We start from the raw sequence: 17,337 nt of genomic DNA, 5'->3' as shown, positions 1-17,337 counted from the left end.
GGCAACCCTAAGATATATGGCTTTCTCTCTTTTGTCTCTGTTCTTCTGTCTCCTCTTAAAGAAACATCAGTTGGTGGAGGAAGACCCATCCTGATCCCACAGGCCCTCGTATTAAACCTCTCACTTCTGTAAAGATCATGTTCTGAGATAAGATCACACAGTTTGAGTGAACGTGAATTTGAAGGAACATTACTCAACCAAGGACAAAGGAACACCCAGGAACCAGGGAGGAGAGCCCTATATTAGCTAGTTTTCTCACTCTGAGACCAAATGCCTCAGACGGACTTGAGGGAGAAGTGATTTTCTCGCTCACAGTTTTCTGGTTCACAGGGTTTCAGTCCAGCATGGCAGGTAAGGCATGACCACTAAAGTGCTTCCATAGTGGTGGGAGCATGTTTGGAGGTGGGAAGAACTCTTCAAAGGCCCTTCTGTCATGGCCTGTGTCTCCTGGCTAGGCATCACTTTCCAAAGGATTCATACCTTCTTAAACAGCACCCCCAACTGGGGACCATGTTTCAAACACATGAACCTCTGTTGGTTGGGACATTTCACATTTGAACTTTAACAAGTCTCTTCTCTACTAATAATGCTCCAATCCTAGGCCAGGCAGGCAGTAGGAAGAACTACTGAAGTGTGCACCCAGGACAGTGAACGGTGGCTTTGGAGCTGAGAGGCAAGGCGGTTGACAATTGGCACAGCCCAGCCCTTTGGTTAGTTGACCTCTGCACCCTCTACACACATTCGTATTCATGTAGAGCAGTACATCTCTGCTTCCACCTGGAGAGACATAAGACTCTTTCGTGTAACTGGTCAAGTTCTCATCATTTCCGCATGAATGAAATAAAATGAAATCCCAAACTTGGTCTACTGTATGACTTGCCGGTGCAGTCATAACCCAACTGGTGATCTGTCAACTAAAACTTAAATTGCAGACGTAACCCCCAGGACACACACGGTGGTTATCATCCACAGATAGGCACATACATAGAACAAGCAGAGAACACAGGTTAGGCTGGAGCGTTCATTCCCACCATTGGCTGTGAAACCAGAATCTACATTTATGGCTGCTTATTCTGCTGTCCCTTCCATGTTTCCCTTGCCTTTAGCCAAGAACCTTGGTGTCCTGGTTTCTTTTATTAGCAGAGTGACCCAGATCCTCATTCCTAAAGATGCAAGCTATTAATTATTCTGTGTTGTCACTGTTGCTGGTGCTGTTGTTTCCTGGTACCACTTACTGTGGGCATGAAGAACTAAGAGGCACCTGAAGCAATGCCCCTGGTTCTGGACACAGTTATTGCCTCCATTATATACCAGCTACTCAAATAATTATCTAATAATTGGAATCAATCACTTCAGATGAAAGGACAGAGCTTTTTCTTGTAATTCACAGTTCAGTGACCTAGAGAACCCAAGAGGGCCAGGTGGCAGTCTTATATCCCAACTCAATGGGAATATTGTTTTACTCCCCCACACTACCTTCTTACAGATAGGCCAACTGTTTTCAGGTGGTGGGGATTTAATTCCATGGGCTTGAGTCTACTGGTATATTCCCTTTGCTATGAAGTCATTTCCTTGATCAAGAGCTGTAAATACCCTTGGGGATGCCATTGGTGAATAAGACATTTGGGAGTTCACAGATGGTCTCACTGGACAAAGCAGTATGGGCCAGGAAGGGATCCAGAGTGTGTTTATACTCCAGGGAGAATGAATCTCTGCCCTCGCCAGGATGGAAAGGGGCCATGTAGTCATTCTGTCACCAAGTGACTCGGTGGCTGCCTGAGGCACAGTGACATATGGAGGACTCCATAATGGGTTACAATGTTTGCAGATTAGGTTTGAAGTAGTAGCAGTAGCCAGTTCAGCTTTGGCAGGGGGAATTCATGTCACTGAACCCATACATATCCTCCATCCTTGTGATAGTGGCTATGTTTTGACAACTAATGGGCAGCCAGGCCCTGAGAAGAGGCTGGCACTGATAGAGCATGTCACTGCATCAAGTGACTATAAAAAACCTCCTCTACAGCGGGTGGGAATGACTTCATACTCTACACAAACATCTTCATTATTTGTCTACCTGCTTCACTTTGTCCCAGACGTCCTGGTCACAAGCTTTCCCATTCTTGATCAAGTGTCTTTTGACTATCTAGGGATAGTCAATACCCAATACCCACTCCTCATGACTCAGTCTAGCGATCTCTCACCACAGAGTGGTCAGTCAATAATGGTTGAAATGGGAATGAGTTAGGCATCATCATCCAATTCTTCCAAGTCTTTGATGGTAGCTGAAGCAGATTATGGACCATCTGAGCCTATTGTAAGTCAAACTTGAGCTATGATTCCAGTTCTCACATGAGCACCACAACCTCTGACGTTCACTAATTTTTATTAATGCACCACAGTGATATTTTAGCTTTTGAGGAAATAGCTTTAGATTTTTGTTTTTAAAGTCCTGTGTGAATGTGTGTGTGATGTGAGTGAATGTGAAGGTATATGCGTGGAGATCAGAAGACAATTTTGTGGAAATTGTCCTGTCTTCCACCTTTATGTTGGTTCTGGGGATCAAACTCAGGTCATCAATCTTGCACAGCAAGTGCTTTAAAGAACCAAAAAACTAGATATCAAGAAAACAACCCAATTTTTAAAATGGGGGTACAGGTCTAAACAGAATTCTCAATAGAGGAAACTCAAATGGCTGAAAAACAAATAAGTGTTTAACATTCTTAGCAAATCAAAACTACTTTGAGATTTCATCCTATACCTGTCAGAATGGCTAAGATCAATAACACAAGTGACAGCTCATGCTGGTGAAGATATGGAGTAAGCAGGACAGTCATCCATTGCTGGTGCGAGTGTATACTCATACAACCACTATGTAAATCAGCGTGGTGGCTCCTTAGGAAGATGGGAATTGATCTACCTCAAGACCCAGCTATACCACTCTTGGGCATATACCTAAAGGATACTTCATCCTACCACAAAGACACTTGCTCAACCGTGTCCATTGTTGCTCTATTCATAGCACCAAGAAACTGGAAACAACCTAATTGTCCCTCAACAAAATAATGGATTAAGAAAATGTGGTATTTACACAATGGTTCTTTAAAGTACTCAGCCATTAAAAAATGACATCATTAAAAATGACAGCATGAAATTTTCAGGCAAATGGATGAAATTTGAAAAAAATCATCCTGAATGAGTTTTCCAAAACCCAGAAAGACACATATGGTATGTATTTACTTCTGTGTGGCTATTAACTTAACAAGTCAATGATAACCAAGCAAGATAAGCATAGAACCACAGATGGAGAGTATAGAGCAAGGGGCTAGAAGAAACAGGTAGACCTCATTGGGAAAGAGAAATAGACTAGGTAGAGCATTATGGACGGATGGGAGGGGCCTGGAACGTGAAGATCAAGTGGGGAGAGCAGAAGCCATGCAGAAGCTTCTCAGTTTATTGTTGATCTTAGTGCCTGTGCTGCTGCTGTTCTGTTCAGAAAGCCTTTTCCTGTTCCATTGAGTTCAAGGCTATTCACCACTTTCTCTTCTATCAGATTTAGTGTATCTGGGCTTTATGTTAAGGTCTTTGATCCATTTGTAGTTGAGTGTTGTGCAGGGTGGTAAGTATGGATCTATTTGGATTCTTCTATACAAAGCAATAAAGTTTGAAAAGAACTATTTGTTGAAGATGCTTTTTTCCTGTGTGTATTTCTGGTTGTGGAAGAGAATATGGGGAGAGATGGTGAAAAATTATGGGGCATTTGAGGGGTAATATGGAGACCTAATACAGTAAAAACTTCCTAAAATATATACATACACAAAGGTGATCTTAATGAAATTTCCAAATAATAGGGGAGACAGAACCCCCCAACTGGCAATCTCTTGTCACCAACGAAGCTTCCGGTACTGGGAAGTGGTTACATCTAATTGTGTTGTTGGCCGATAGGGCCCCATGGGAATCCCCAAACAACCCAAGCTGCTGTCAACACTATAGGTTTTTCCTATATCCAATGGATATGTTGATCTGGTGCCTACAGAGAGCCTTCATTCCTACATTCCAGCATCTCTGGTACAGAAAGGTACTCCACAGGCCATTAAAAGAGAAAGGCAAACATCAAGCCAGCCACAAACCTTTGTTCTACACTGGTGTCCTGCCTAGCAGATATGCTAGGGCAATGGTGGCACAGAACTTGTGGGAGTCACCAACCAAGACCTGAATTAAGGCCCACCCCACAAGACGGATCACTGCTTGAGTGATCAAGAACCTGAGATAGCCCAGGGACCTCTGGTGAAACCAGATAATACTGGTCTAAGATAACAAAATAAATGTATTGATAGAATGACTCCTTATGATACTCTGCTGTACTCATAGATCAGTGCCTTGGTCAGCCATCACCAGAGAAGCTTTCTCCTGCAGCGGATGGGAACAAATATGGAGACCCACAGACAAACATTGTAAAGAGAGTGAGGGACTTTGGAACACTCAACTCTAAATGGGATGTCTCCATCAAAGCCCTCCCCGAATACCTCAGGGAACCTTGTGGAAGAGGAGGTGGAAAGAGAGTAATAGTCAGAGGGGATGGAGGATGCCAAGAAAACAAGGCCCTCTAAATCACCATGAGCAGAGCTCTTATGAACTCAGAGATGGAAGCAGAGTGCACAGGGACTGTCCGGGTCTGCACCAGGTCCTCTGTGTACATATTATGGCTTCCAGTTTAGTGTTATGGGATTCCTGAGAGGGTGAATGATTTTTGTGCCTTCTTTTAGGCCCCTTTTCTTCTGTTGGTTTGTCTTGTCCAACTTCCATGTGATGGTTTTGGTTTTATTATATTTCATTTTGTTATATGTCTTAACCCCCCACCCCAAGAAAAGAATGAATGAATGAATGTATGATACCTAACCACTAGGATAAAGGTTAACAACTGAACTATCAATTATATCTGCTAGGAGAAAATCAATTTTCTCCAATGAAGTGACCAAACACTCCAGGACAGGCCTCATGTTCAGGAATAGTCGACCAATATATAATGGGCCCCACAGGGTTTTTTGTTTGCTCTTATTTGGTTATGGTTGGGTGGTTTGGGTTTTTTGGCTTTTTTGTTGTTGTTGTTGTTAGTGTTACTTTATTTTTGCTTTTTGTTTTGTTTTGTTTTATTGGGTTTTTTGAGAGAGAACATAAAGCTGGATGGGTAGAGATAGGGAAAGGATTTGGAAGGACTTGGGAGAGGGGAAGAATATGATCATAATATATTTAAAATTTAAATTTAAAAACTGTCTTAAATAAAAAATACTGGGGGCTGGAGAGATGGCTCAGTGGTTAAGAGCACTGGCTGTTCTTCCAGAGGTCCTGAGTTCAATTCTCAGCACCCACATGGTGGCTCACAACCACCTGTAATGAGATCTGGTGCCCTCTTCTGGCCTGCAGACATAAATGCAGGTAGAATAATGTATACATAATAAATAAATAAATCTTAAAAAAAAAAAAAAAACCACAAAAAAAAAAATACTGTAAAAAAAGAAAAGAAAGTGCTGTGATTTCAGACTGATTTTTCTGAAGCCTTCTATTGAGGCTGACTAGGTGTTAATCACTACTTTTAGGAACACTTCACTCCAGGCATCCCTATTGCTGTTTCAAACTATAATCATCAAAAAGAAAGAAGAAATAACACCCTTTAGGAGATGTATCAAATGTTCCTGAGCCAGAAGCAGACACTGAACAATTACTAGGTGGCAGAGAAAAAAAGGGTAAAAATTGTAATCCAGCTGTCTTTCTTTTCAGTTCTGGGATAAATCATTTTTCCTTTAATGTCACAAAGTATAACAAAAAAAATAGATGCCGTAAAAATTGGACTTGAAAGTGGCTGCAATATCAGAACATTGGTCAGGAACATTGAGCTTGCTACAGCCAAGCACTATTCAATATCAATCCTAGGGAAATTGGGGTTGCTGCCTGGTGGTCTTAGTCTCATTAAGAAAAGAATTAAGCTAGGCTGTGGTGGCGCACACCTTTAATCCCAGCACTCAGGAGGCAGAGCCAGGCGGATCTCTGTGAGTTTGAGGCCAGCCTGGGCTACAGAGTGAGTTCCAGAAAAGGTGCAAAGCTACACAGAGAAACCCTGTCTTGAAAAACCAAATAAATAAATAAATAAAAATAAATACAAAAAATAAGAACAGACTCAAATAGAAGTTCAAGGACAATTTTATTAGTTTAAAAAAAAAAAACAAACATCTGAAGGCAGGTAAGCTGTAAATCTCAGCAGCTGCTCAGAGGAAGAGAATGGAGAAGTAGGGAAAGCTATGCTGTTTAAGTGGGCATGGAGGTCAGACACAGGGTGGACAAGCAGCCACATGGCAGGCAGGGAAGTATTAGAGAAAGAGTAAAGAAGCACAGATTGCTGGGGGAAGCCTGGTGTGTTAGGGGAAGCATGCTTAGAGCAGAGATGGAAAGAAAAGAAAAGCTATGTCTGTTTTTTCTGGATCCTTCAGAAAAGCAGGAAAACTTAGGAACCAGTATGGCCTTGTTCAGTAAGAGACTGTGGTACAGGGCAGGAATTCAGAGAAGGAAAGTAGTATCTCACTAAAGGACTAATTAGTCTGCTTATCTCTTTAGTGGTGTTGCTTAAGGTAAGCCTAGCTTCTATTCTAGGGCAGTCCTTTGGCCAGGTGAGTGACAGGAACCAACAGCGATGCTAGGTCTCCCCAGGGCACAGACTCTAACCACTTAATCAGAAAAGGAATTTCCTTAAAAGATCTTTATTGCTGCTCTTAAAGTATCAGGCTTGTACTTCCTAGGTGGTGGCATACAGCTAACACCAAAGGAGGAAATTACAATTTTCACCTCCTCCAATCTTTAATCTGTATCTTCTGGTGTCTTTTTCTCACCAACAATAGGCATCACTTTCCAATCTTGAAAAAATACTCATCTCTCAGCACCTCTCTGATTTTATCTCGTTTTACTTGTGTATTATAAACATATACTTTGATAATTTTTGCTTATAATTGAGGACCCTGCTCATGAGGTTTACAATTCTTGGTGTCTATAAGTCACTGCTCACTAAACCTCCCTCTAGGGGTGCCTCATGGTCTAAGCATAAGCACAGTTTCTCACTGGGTCATTCCTGGTCAGTCTATCTCTTTATCCGCAGCACCAATGAGATCTCCAGGAAACATCTTCAGTGATTTCCATGTGGCATCCCTCTTCTGTTAGAGAAACTGCTACCTGAATTTCAGTTCATACCACATTCACTTTTTTCTGTTCACAGCTTACCAATATTGGTTAGGAGAAAAAAGAGAGCACCGTGAGTTGAACTGTTTGCCGATTTCCATGGCACAGCTACTCTGCCGAGGTGCGTTACGTGCGACTTGACGCAGGCTTGGTAAGGGAGGTGCAGAACTGGTTCTCAGATGACGCCACTGTGGAGAGCAGAGAACTAAGCTAATTAATCTGACTATCTATCTGTCTCTCCCGAAAATCAGAACAAATAGATGAAAAGACAGGAGCAAAGGCCTCTGAGCCGAGAGCACATACACTTAAGGTTAGAGCAGTGGTATGCTAAAAACTAACTCTTGGCAGGGTACTATTATGGAGCACTTCACAATATCCTTGGTATAACTATTTCTGCCATAGCTGATTTCAAGTTATCATACAATATCCTTGAACAGAGTGGAGGAAGAAATAACAACTAGTTCTCAGGAGCTGGAAAAAGCTAGTTAATTATAGGGTACATATAGTGGGCCACATGCATCAAGAATACAGGGACAAAAAGCCGGGCAGTGGTGGTGTATGCCTTTAATCCCATCACTAGGGAGGCAGAGGCAGGTGGATCTTTGTGAGTTCAAGGCCAGCCTGGTCTACAGAGTGAGTTCCAGAACAGGTTCCAAAGCTACACAGAGAAACCTTGTCTTAAAGAACCAAAAACAAAACAAACAAACCAAAAAAAAAAAAAACAACTAGGGACAATCTACAAGAGCAAAAGAATGAAGATAACATGTAGCATCCATGTAACCCCAGTAAGCATGTGAAACAGGGGTATACTTCATACTTCGGTTTCAACATCTCAATACCTTGTGAGAGAGAGCTCTACTTCCAAATCTTAGTAGCATAAGAACTTCCAACAAATACCTCTGTATTTAAATTGACTTCAGTGGATTTCTACTTCTTAAAATCAAAAGATGGGCCAGAGACATAGCTCAGTAGTAGAGCCCACACTAGGCAAGTGTTCATCACTGAGTTACACCCCAACTGAGTTAAAGTTACCTTAATACTCATGCATTCACAATGTAATGATTATGCATTGAGGGTTGTAGGAACTCTGATTTGAGTAATGAACAAAAATAAGCAAGTCCAGTACAGGAAGAAAGACACCAAAGAAACAAACAAATACCATGGATTAGTAAGTGCTGTGGAACTTACTGCCAGCAAAAGTGGGGGTACCTTTGAGAAAGTAACCACAGGACTATCGAGATGACTCAGTGAGTAAGGCTGCCAGGCACCACTCTGATGACGGAATATCAACTTTCTAAAGACATCCTCTGATCTCCACAAGTGTGCTGTGACAGGCTTGTGCTCACACACAAATACACACACAAGAGACATGATTATGACTAAGTTAGACGAGAATCCCACAGGTCTGACAAGATGAAGAATGACCTGGCTTGTACTTTTAAAGGGTCATCCTGAAGTGAGCAAGATTGTTGGGGGCACAGATGGAAGCAGGGTAACCCATGTGGAAGTGACTACAGCAATTTAGGCGAGGGGTGGAGACAGCCAGAGCCAGTAGGGTAAGGTGAAGGACGTAAGAAGTGGAGCTACAGATAAATATGACACCAAATGGGAATTCCAGATCCAGTCACTGATCAAGTTCTGCTGGCTTTAATAAGACTCTCATATATTACATCTTTAAACCTGCTTCATCTCCTGAGACTTACTGCCTTAACACTGCCTCTTAGAGCATCTGTATACTCCCTCTTCTTTACTCTTTCTGACATGACATGCCCAAATTAACGGTCCTTCGGCATCACTCGATCACATTCCACAGCACTCTCCCTTCCTCTGCCAAGCTGATTCTCAACACTAGGAACCACCAACTGGATTAATAAATCTTAAAATTTCACATGTAGTTGACTTTTTAGTTCCATATTTTGAGCAATCTGTCTATTAAAAAATTTGGGCTAAACCAAGCCTGATCATTCAGGCTTCAAGAAAGGCAAAAGTTTTACATCCATACTATTTTTTTAAAAAAGAATATAACAATGAAGAAAATGTCATTTGCTTTCCCAGAAAAAGAACAGCCAGGTGTGGCTGTGCAAGCTTATAATCTCGGCACCTAGCAATCGGAGGCCGGAGGAGTACCACGAGCTAGAGGCCAGCCTGAGCTACATAGTGAGACCCTATCTCAAAAATCTAAAACAGAAAGACCATGTTTAGAGTGACTTCAATCACCAACCCTGGTAGTAAATTTCTCAGATTCGACTATTCCACATATCAAGCTCTCATGGTTTAATTCCAAGTCTCCAATCAACAGCAGATTCTATTGTCCTCCAGGACTGGTGGGACATGTCCTGATTCCCAGCTGCTCAACAGACTAAGAAAGGAAGACTGCCCAAGCTCAGTTAGAGGCAAGGCCTAGGGTTAGAGCAAGACTCTGCTTTGGGAAAGAGACAGAGACAGAGACTAACAGACAGAAAGACAAGGAGAGCAGGGGAGAGGGAGACAGAGGAAGTGACAGCATCTCACTGTAATATCTATCAACTCCTACCTGGCTATGTCGTACACACGGTCTGCAATCCGACTTCCAACCTGAAAGATTTCAAGAGTCGATGGGTTAAATACATGGAGTAGGTTTAACAGAGGAGTAACATTCTTTCTTCCTAAGATTCAATTTACGTTTCAAAACGGTAAGTACTTTGTATCCCATTTTCTATTTTCCCACAGCAACTTTCTTTATGAATACTGAATATGGATAAAATAATATAAAACATAATAAAATATCCCTGGAAACAAACTGAAGTAAATTACTTTACAGCCAATTTAACAAAACCAAATTCAACCATCTGCTGGGTGTGGCAGCTTATGTCTATAGTCCTAGCATTCAAGAGGCTGAGGCAAGAGGCCTGCGACAAGTCTGGGGCCAGTCTGGACCATATACTAGTTCCAGCCTAGTACAGATTATAAAGACCCTTGTCTAAAAACAACATCAACACGGGAGGCTGAGGCAGGTGATCTCTGTGAGTTCGAGGCCAGTCTGGACCATATACTAGTTCCAGCCTAGTACAGATTATAAAGACCCTTGTCTAAAAACAACATCAACACGGGAGGCTGAGGCAGGTGATCTCTGTGAGTTCGAGGCCAGTCTGGAACATATACTAGTTCCAGCCTAGTACAGATTATAAAGACCCTTGTCTCAAAACAACATCAACTCGGGAGGCTGAGGCAGGTGATCTCTGTGAGTTCGAGGCCAGTCTGGAACATATACTAGTTCCAGCCTAGTATAGATTATAAAGACCCTTGTCTCAAAAACAACATCAACACGGGAAGACTGAGGCAGGTGATCTCTGTGAGTTTGAGGCCAGACTGGTATATATTACACAGTAAATTCCAGGACAGCCAGGCCTACAGTGAGATCTTGCCCCAAAACAAACAAGACCAAAAATCGCTCTAAACAATCTTAAAAACTAGGTTTAGTTTTTGGTTTTTCAAGACAGGGTTTCTCTGTGTAACATCCCTGACTGACCTGGAACTCGCTTTGTAGACCAGGCTGGCCTCAAACTCAGAGATCCTCTTGCTTCTGCCTCCTGAGTGCTAGGATTAAAGGTGTGGGCTACCATTGCCCAGCATATAAGAGGGAATCTTAATTGAGAAAATGTCTCCATAAGATTAGCCTGTAGGCCAGTCTGTAGGGCATTTTCTTAATTAATGATGGATGTGGGAAGATCCAGCTCATTATGAGTGATGCCACCCCTAGGGCAGGTGGCCCTGGATGATACAAGAAAGCAGGCTGAGCAAGCCAGGAGCAGGCCAATAAGCAGCATTCCTTCCTCTTCAGTTCCTGCCTCCAGTTCCTGGCCTGACTTCCCTCAGAAATGAAGTGTAACTTGGAAGTTGTAAGATAAACCCTTTCTTCTTCAAGTTACTTTTGATCACAGTGTTTTAGCACAGCAATAGAAACCCCAACTCAGACAAATACAATTGATACATTAGCATGAGATACATTAAAATAAAAATTATTCACTTGGCTAAGGATTATAAATCAGTATATAACTGATCACTTAATAAAAACTTAGTACAAACTTTGTGTAACTGCTAAATGAATTAACCAGGTTTTTGTTTTGTTTTGTCTGAGAAAGGGTACCCAGGCTGGCTTTGAACTCATAATAACCCTCTAATCCCCCACCTTCAGCCTTCTGAATGCCAGGATCACAGACGTGTGTCACCATACTCAGCCAATCTACATTAACAGCTTTTGTTTCTTTTAGTAATTTTTGCAAATTAGTAAACACCAAATCTGGAAAAGTACAGATGACCAGCTCCCAGCACAATATAAAAGAAGTCGAATGGTAAGTGCCATCCACCCTTCACTAGGCTAGTGACATCCGGCTGGCATGAAGTCTACTATTCCACTCAGTCTCTTATAAACACTTCGGAGCTGTGATCACTATTTGAAAGTTCAGAACATAGTTGTTTTCGTTTTGAGAGGGTGATGGGCAAGGGCTACATCGAAGTCTTTTCCCTGAGCAGAGCACACTTTGCACGTCATTCCAAATGGCAATACTTTTCACTTACTTCAAAAAACGATTTTCGGGGTTGGGGATTTAGCTCAGTGGTAGAGTGCTTGCCTAGCAAGCGCAAGGCCCTGGGTTCGATCCTCGGCTCCAAAAAAAAAAAAAAAAAAAAAAAAAAAAAAAGATTTTCATATACTTTACTGAATATATTCTAGTTCTGCACATTCACAAGGCTTCAGTCAGGCTGTAATCTGGGTGCTTTACTTGAACAGAAAGGTACTTATGGAAGAGTCTCTATAGGTCCTTTGGGCTCAGGAGTTCTGTTCGCATCTCTTCCTTTTCCTAGGATACTCGACCTGTCTCCCATCTCAGCTCGACTATTTATCACACTTTCCGCCATAGCAGCCGTTCTTGACCATCCTCGTCACCAATACCACCATTTCACTTTTTCTTCTCCTTACTTTATTAGCTGAAATTACATTCCTTGTCTATGCGTGTCTCGCGCTCTCTCCTTAATGCTACCCTGCGAAGCCGGGGACGGGGGCGGGGGAGGGGGGGCGATTGCTTTGCCCTGGGACTCAGGCAGTCCTTGCTAAGCGAATGAACGATTGTCATGCACACTAGCCGAGCCTCGTCCTTTGGAATAGAGAGGCCCACAAAGGTGAAGCTTCTTCTCAAGGTCACACACAGTGGATCGGTCTGCCTGCCGGGCTCCGAGCCTCCCAGCGTCGCGGTCCCGCAGTCTCACCTCCTCCTTCAAGTAGTCAAATTTCCTAGGCTCAGGCTGCCGGGCTGCCCAATTTTTCTGCTTCCTCTTCAATTCCCTGTCGAAGTGCTGCCCGATGGAGGGACACTGGACGCTACCTCCCTGTGACCGGAGCTCCCGGCAGAGACCGCCAGGCCCCCCAAGCCTCGGGCTTAGGCGCCAAAGCACGACCGGTCGCAGCATCTCCGGTCGCAGCATCTCCAGGCGCGGCGCCACAGCAGGGCATGTTTTCTATTGTGCGCATGCACCGGTGGGACTATGGCTAGCACAAGGATACAAGATTATTCCAAGAGGGAAAGACAAGGTTGGAGTAGTTTGGCCCAGCTCGTGTGCCGTCACTGGCGGAGCGTCACGCGAAGGCTTGTGGGTGTGCGCTCCGTGTGAACTCAGACCAGGCTCGGAAAAGAGAACCGAGGAGCTGTGTGGGGCTCCGACGGGGTCTCCTTGGGGTCTGTGAGTAGTCCGCCTGTTGTTTGGTCCCTTCCTGGCCTCGTTGCTCTCTTTAGGGCTGCTTCTCGAGAGACCTCGGCCGAGTAACTTTCCCCGAAAGTTTGTGAGATGGGAAGATGGTTCCCGAACCAGCTAGCCTGGGGCTCTCAGGCCAGAGGATGAGTGGACAGTAAGGATGAGGGGAAGCGTTTGCAGTGAGGTCGAGTTGCCTTCGCTCCCCTGAACATCCTACGTTTGTCGAGGGCTTCAATTTCCAGCATTTACACACATTACCTCTGATTTTTGGGTGCGGTGATATCTATATCGTAACGCTATTCAAAGGTTAAGTGCTGCAATACATCTGAAATTCATAAGCGCAGCCGTGAAGTTTTATGTTTTTCTCGTTGGAATGTAAAGGATTTTGAAGTAAAGCAGCCCTGGCCTGTGTGATGGCGGAGCACACCTGTAAATCCCAGTATTGGGGCAGAGACTGTTCACAAGGGAACAGTATGCATTTGTACAAACATATGTGCGTTTTCATATGTTTACAGCGGATCAGCCTATCTAGACCTTAGTCACTTCGAGAATAAAAGGTTTTAAGAAAATGACTTGGAACTGGAGAGATGGCTCGAAGCTTAAGAGCACTGGTTGCTCTTCTAGAGGACCAGGATTCAGTTTCCAGCAACCACGTGATGGCGGACAGTCCCTAAAACCAGTTCCAGGGGATCCGAACTCATCAGGCCTCCGTGGGCACCAATCACAGAAGTGGTGCTCAGACATATATATATATATATATACACACACATACATATATGTATGTATATTATATGTATATATGTATACACATATATGTACTATGCTAACATATATATACATATATATATATATGTATATATATATATATATACAGGCGTAACACCCATACACATGAAAAATTTTAAGAAAAAGAATAACATTTTGTTAACTGTAGTGTGAGGCTTTTTCTTTTCTTTCTTTTTTTCTTTTTTATTTATTTATATATATTTTTTATTTTTTGAGACAGGGTTTCTCTGTGTAACAGCCCTAGCTGTCCTGGAACTCACTCGGTAGACCAGGCTGGCCTCGAACTCACAGAGATCCTCCTGCCTCTGCCTCCCAAGTGCTGGGATTCAAGGCGTGCGCTGCAACCACCACCCAGCAGTGTGAGACACTTAATTTGGTTCTTGATAGATGGAAGGATTTACAGAAGGAACTCTGAGGTAAATCTGGTTTGAACGCCCCCCCCCATTAATTATGAGAAAAGCTGTTGAAAATATAGCCGGGCTGTGGTGGTGCACGCCCTTAATCCCAGTGCTCGGGAGGCAGCAGAGCCAGGTGGATCTCTGTGAGTTCCAGGAAAGGCACAAAGCTACACAGAGAAACCCTGTCTCGGGGGAAAAAAAGAAAAAGAAAGAAAGAAAGAAAAGAAAAGAAAATATTAAGTAAAGATTAACAAAGAGAATGGAACAAATGTATGAAAAACAAATGGGACTAACTGAGATTTGAGAATATTCTCTCTCTCTCTCTCTCTCTCTCTCTCTCTCTCTCTCTCTCTCTCTCTGTGTGTCTGTGTGTGTGTGTGTGTTGCATATGCAATTGCTCACATCAGGCTACATGTCCATGCATTGTGTGTCCATGTTTGGGAGGGTGCTTGCTCTCCACCTTATTTTTTGAGATATCGGAACCTGAAGCACCTCAAGTAATCTGAGTTGGATGACCAGGGGATCCTCCTGCCTCTGGCTACCCCGGCCACCCAGCACTGGGAATATAGGCATGCAGGATTTTTATGTGTGTCTAGGGGATCAAATCCATATCATACTTGTGCAGCAAGCACTTCACTGACTGAGCCTTCTTCCAAGCATCAGTCTTTAGTTTCTTGAAATAGTCTTGCTATGTATCCTAAGCTGACCACCAGTTCCCTATGTAACTGTGTAAGGTCTGGCCTCAAACTCATGAAAATCATGTCTCTTCCTTTAGAATCCTGATTTTACATGTGTGTGATACACCTTAGTTAACCTTTTAATGATGACAAATACAATCTAGAAATACAGAAATTATGAGGGCAGTCAGCTACTAAACATTGCCCTCCACAAAGCCATAGGATTCTGTTTGCTTTGTCTTAAATTTATTTCAAGTGATCTGTAATGTAACGATTATATTTTACCATGTTTTTCTTTTTTTTATGTTTGACCCAGAATAGGTTGGATTGCTGAAATTAAGTTTAAGTTGCCTTAATTTTATGTAAATTTAGAGTGTCTAAGTATGTATGTGTGTGTATGTGCATACACAGTGAACAAATGTTTAATTTGTTTGTATTTTAGTTGTATTATTAACCATTCATCATTGTAATATTTATTTTAGGGGTTGGGGATTTAGCTCAGTGGTAGAGTGCTTACCTAGCAAGCGCAAGGCCCTGGGTTCAGTCCTCAGCTCTGAAAAAAAAAAAAAAAAAAGAGTGTAAGTAATATTTATTTTATTTTTTAGTGTTTGGTTTTTCTGGATACTTCTTCAGTAAGACTTTAAAAATGTCATCCAAACAAGAAATAATTGAAAAACCAGCAGTTTAGGCGGGTTTCAAAGGATCCCAGATTTTGGGAAATGCCAGAAAAGGACCGAAAAGTCAAAATTGACAAGGGGTTTCGAGCCATGTTTCATGACAAAAAGTTTAAATTGAATTATGCTGTTGATAAAAGAGGGAGCCCTATCAACCACCGCACTATGGAAGACTTGAAATGCTTCTATGAGCTTTCAGACTCTGATTCTGATCTCTGATGAAGAAAGCAAAGTACCAAACCAAAAAAAAGTAAAGCAGAAACAAAAACAGACCAAAAAAGAAGCAAAGTCAAAAATGCTGATTGAGGAGGAAAAGAAAGAAAGAAAGAAACAACAACAACAACAACAAAAGATGAAAAAGATCCTATAAATAAAAATGACTTAGATAATTCTGAAAGAATTCAGAAAATGAAAAACTTGTGTAAATCTCAGAAGATAGATTCAAAAATAAGTCCCAAGAAGGATAGTGAAGAATTTCTGCAGAATACAAAAAAGAAAAGGAGCATCACTGACCACAGTGCAGACTCTTTCCTAAAGGAAAACCAAGGACCAAAGATTCCAGTACCTCCGAAACTGTGAAATCTCCAACAATCACTTGTTCTAAGGCAAAAAGAGAAAAGCAATCAGGTTGGTTGGGAGTGTTGATTCTTCTGTATTACACTATTTTATTGATATCTCCTTAAGAAGTATATAATTATTTTTGTAGCATGATGAGAAAGGTCAGGTGTTTATTATATAATATAAAGCCGTGAAAGAAACAGTATGCAATGATTTCTTCTTGTTTTGGTACCAGAAGACAAACATGAAAGCTTGGGTCAATGAGCCATGGCTTCTAGTGAGCCATGCTGAGAGCTGCTGTGTGTTGTTATGTAGGAAGAGATATGTTCAAGAAGGTAAGTAGAGTTGGGTACTCGTTCATTTAGTATGTTCAGCTACTGAGTAACAACTACTATAAGGCATGGGCCCCTCCTTTAGAATTATTGTTAGCTAGCTTATATGATGCCTTTTGCAAATTAGAAAATTGCATGTCCGCTGACCACATAGACACAGAGTGCTCTGTAATTCATAGTTTGGTGAGAGGATGGCAGTTTTGAGTGAAGCAACATATTGATTTCCCTGGAGGAAGCATGGCATCTGCAGAGTGCATGACTTGATGAATGGAGATTAGATTGGTTGTAGCTCTTTTTCCCTTTAGGTAGATAACAACCTGCTAAACTCTGTATGATGACCTTGGTCTAGTGGCACTGTCCACTAGAAATACATAGTGATGAATTTCCTAGTAGTGGCATTAAAAAGGAAAAATAAGCACTAGAAATAAATTTTTTATTTATATCCAGTAAATCAAAATTTCATTTCTATGTAATTAATGGTAACAAATTTATACTTTTATATTTTAGCATTAATCTCAAATTGAAAGAGCCATATTTCAAGCACTAAATTGTCTTTTTAGACTGTTAGCTACCATATTGGACAGCGTAGACCTAAAGTAGGAAAGTCAAACCTGTAATACAAAATACTGTAACAGAAGGTCTGTAAGTGAGATTGAAAAAATTCAAAAGTTGTTAATCAAAATATAATCAGAGAAAAGTTCCTAAGGAATCCATTATTTCTATTGGGATTTGAGGGGATGGGAGTGGTGATTGGGACTAAGTTTGAAGACCAAAGTACTTTTTGAGCAAATTTAGGATTGGATGTATGTAGATTGGAAGTCCTATTCTTTTAGACAGTAGAGTATAAAGAGGTTTGTAGTTCTAAGCCCAATAGTATCTGTAAAGTCTTCTTACTATAAATACCTCCCTGTATCCTGGCATGCTGATAAATGTCTATAATCCCAGCAGTTGGAAGAGAAGTCAC

At 41.9% G+C, this 17,337-nt stretch overlaps 1 protein-coding gene and 1 pseudogene across 1 annotated transcript; one reads left to right on the top strand and one right to left on the bottom strand.

The window, feature by feature from the left end:
- Positions 1 to 6,238: 6,238 nt before the first annotated feature.
- LOC118581696 (arginine-hydroxylase NDUFAF5, mitochondrial-like) lies at positions 6,239 to 12,763 on the bottom strand. The gene is made up of 3 exons (XM_036184152.1): positions 12,466 to 12,763; positions 9,755 to 9,795; positions 6,239 to 7,409 (listed from the first exon to the last, which is right to left on the bottom strand). Exons 1-3 carry the CDS (start codon positions 12,679 to 12,681, stop codon positions 7,397 to 7,399), a joined length of 270 nt encoding a protein of 89 aa, XP_036040045.1. The 5' UTR covers positions 12,682 to 12,763; the 3' UTR covers positions 6,239 to 7,396.
- Positions 12,764 to 14,062: 1,299 nt separating this feature from the next.
- Positions 14,063 to 17,337, top strand: part of LOC118581835 — a 28,336-nt pseudogene continuing 25,061 nt past the window's right edge.

Source organism: Onychomys torridus, chromosome 4 (assembly GCF_903995425.1).
Source record: "Onychomys torridus chromosome 4, mOncTor1.1, whole genome shotgun sequence".
Taxonomy (NCBI): domain Eukaryota; kingdom Metazoa; phylum Chordata; class Mammalia; order Rodentia; family Cricetidae; genus Onychomys; species Onychomys torridus.
The sequence above is the reverse complement of the archived record's forward strand: the minus strand, read 5'-3'. Positions and strand labels throughout refer to the sequence as shown.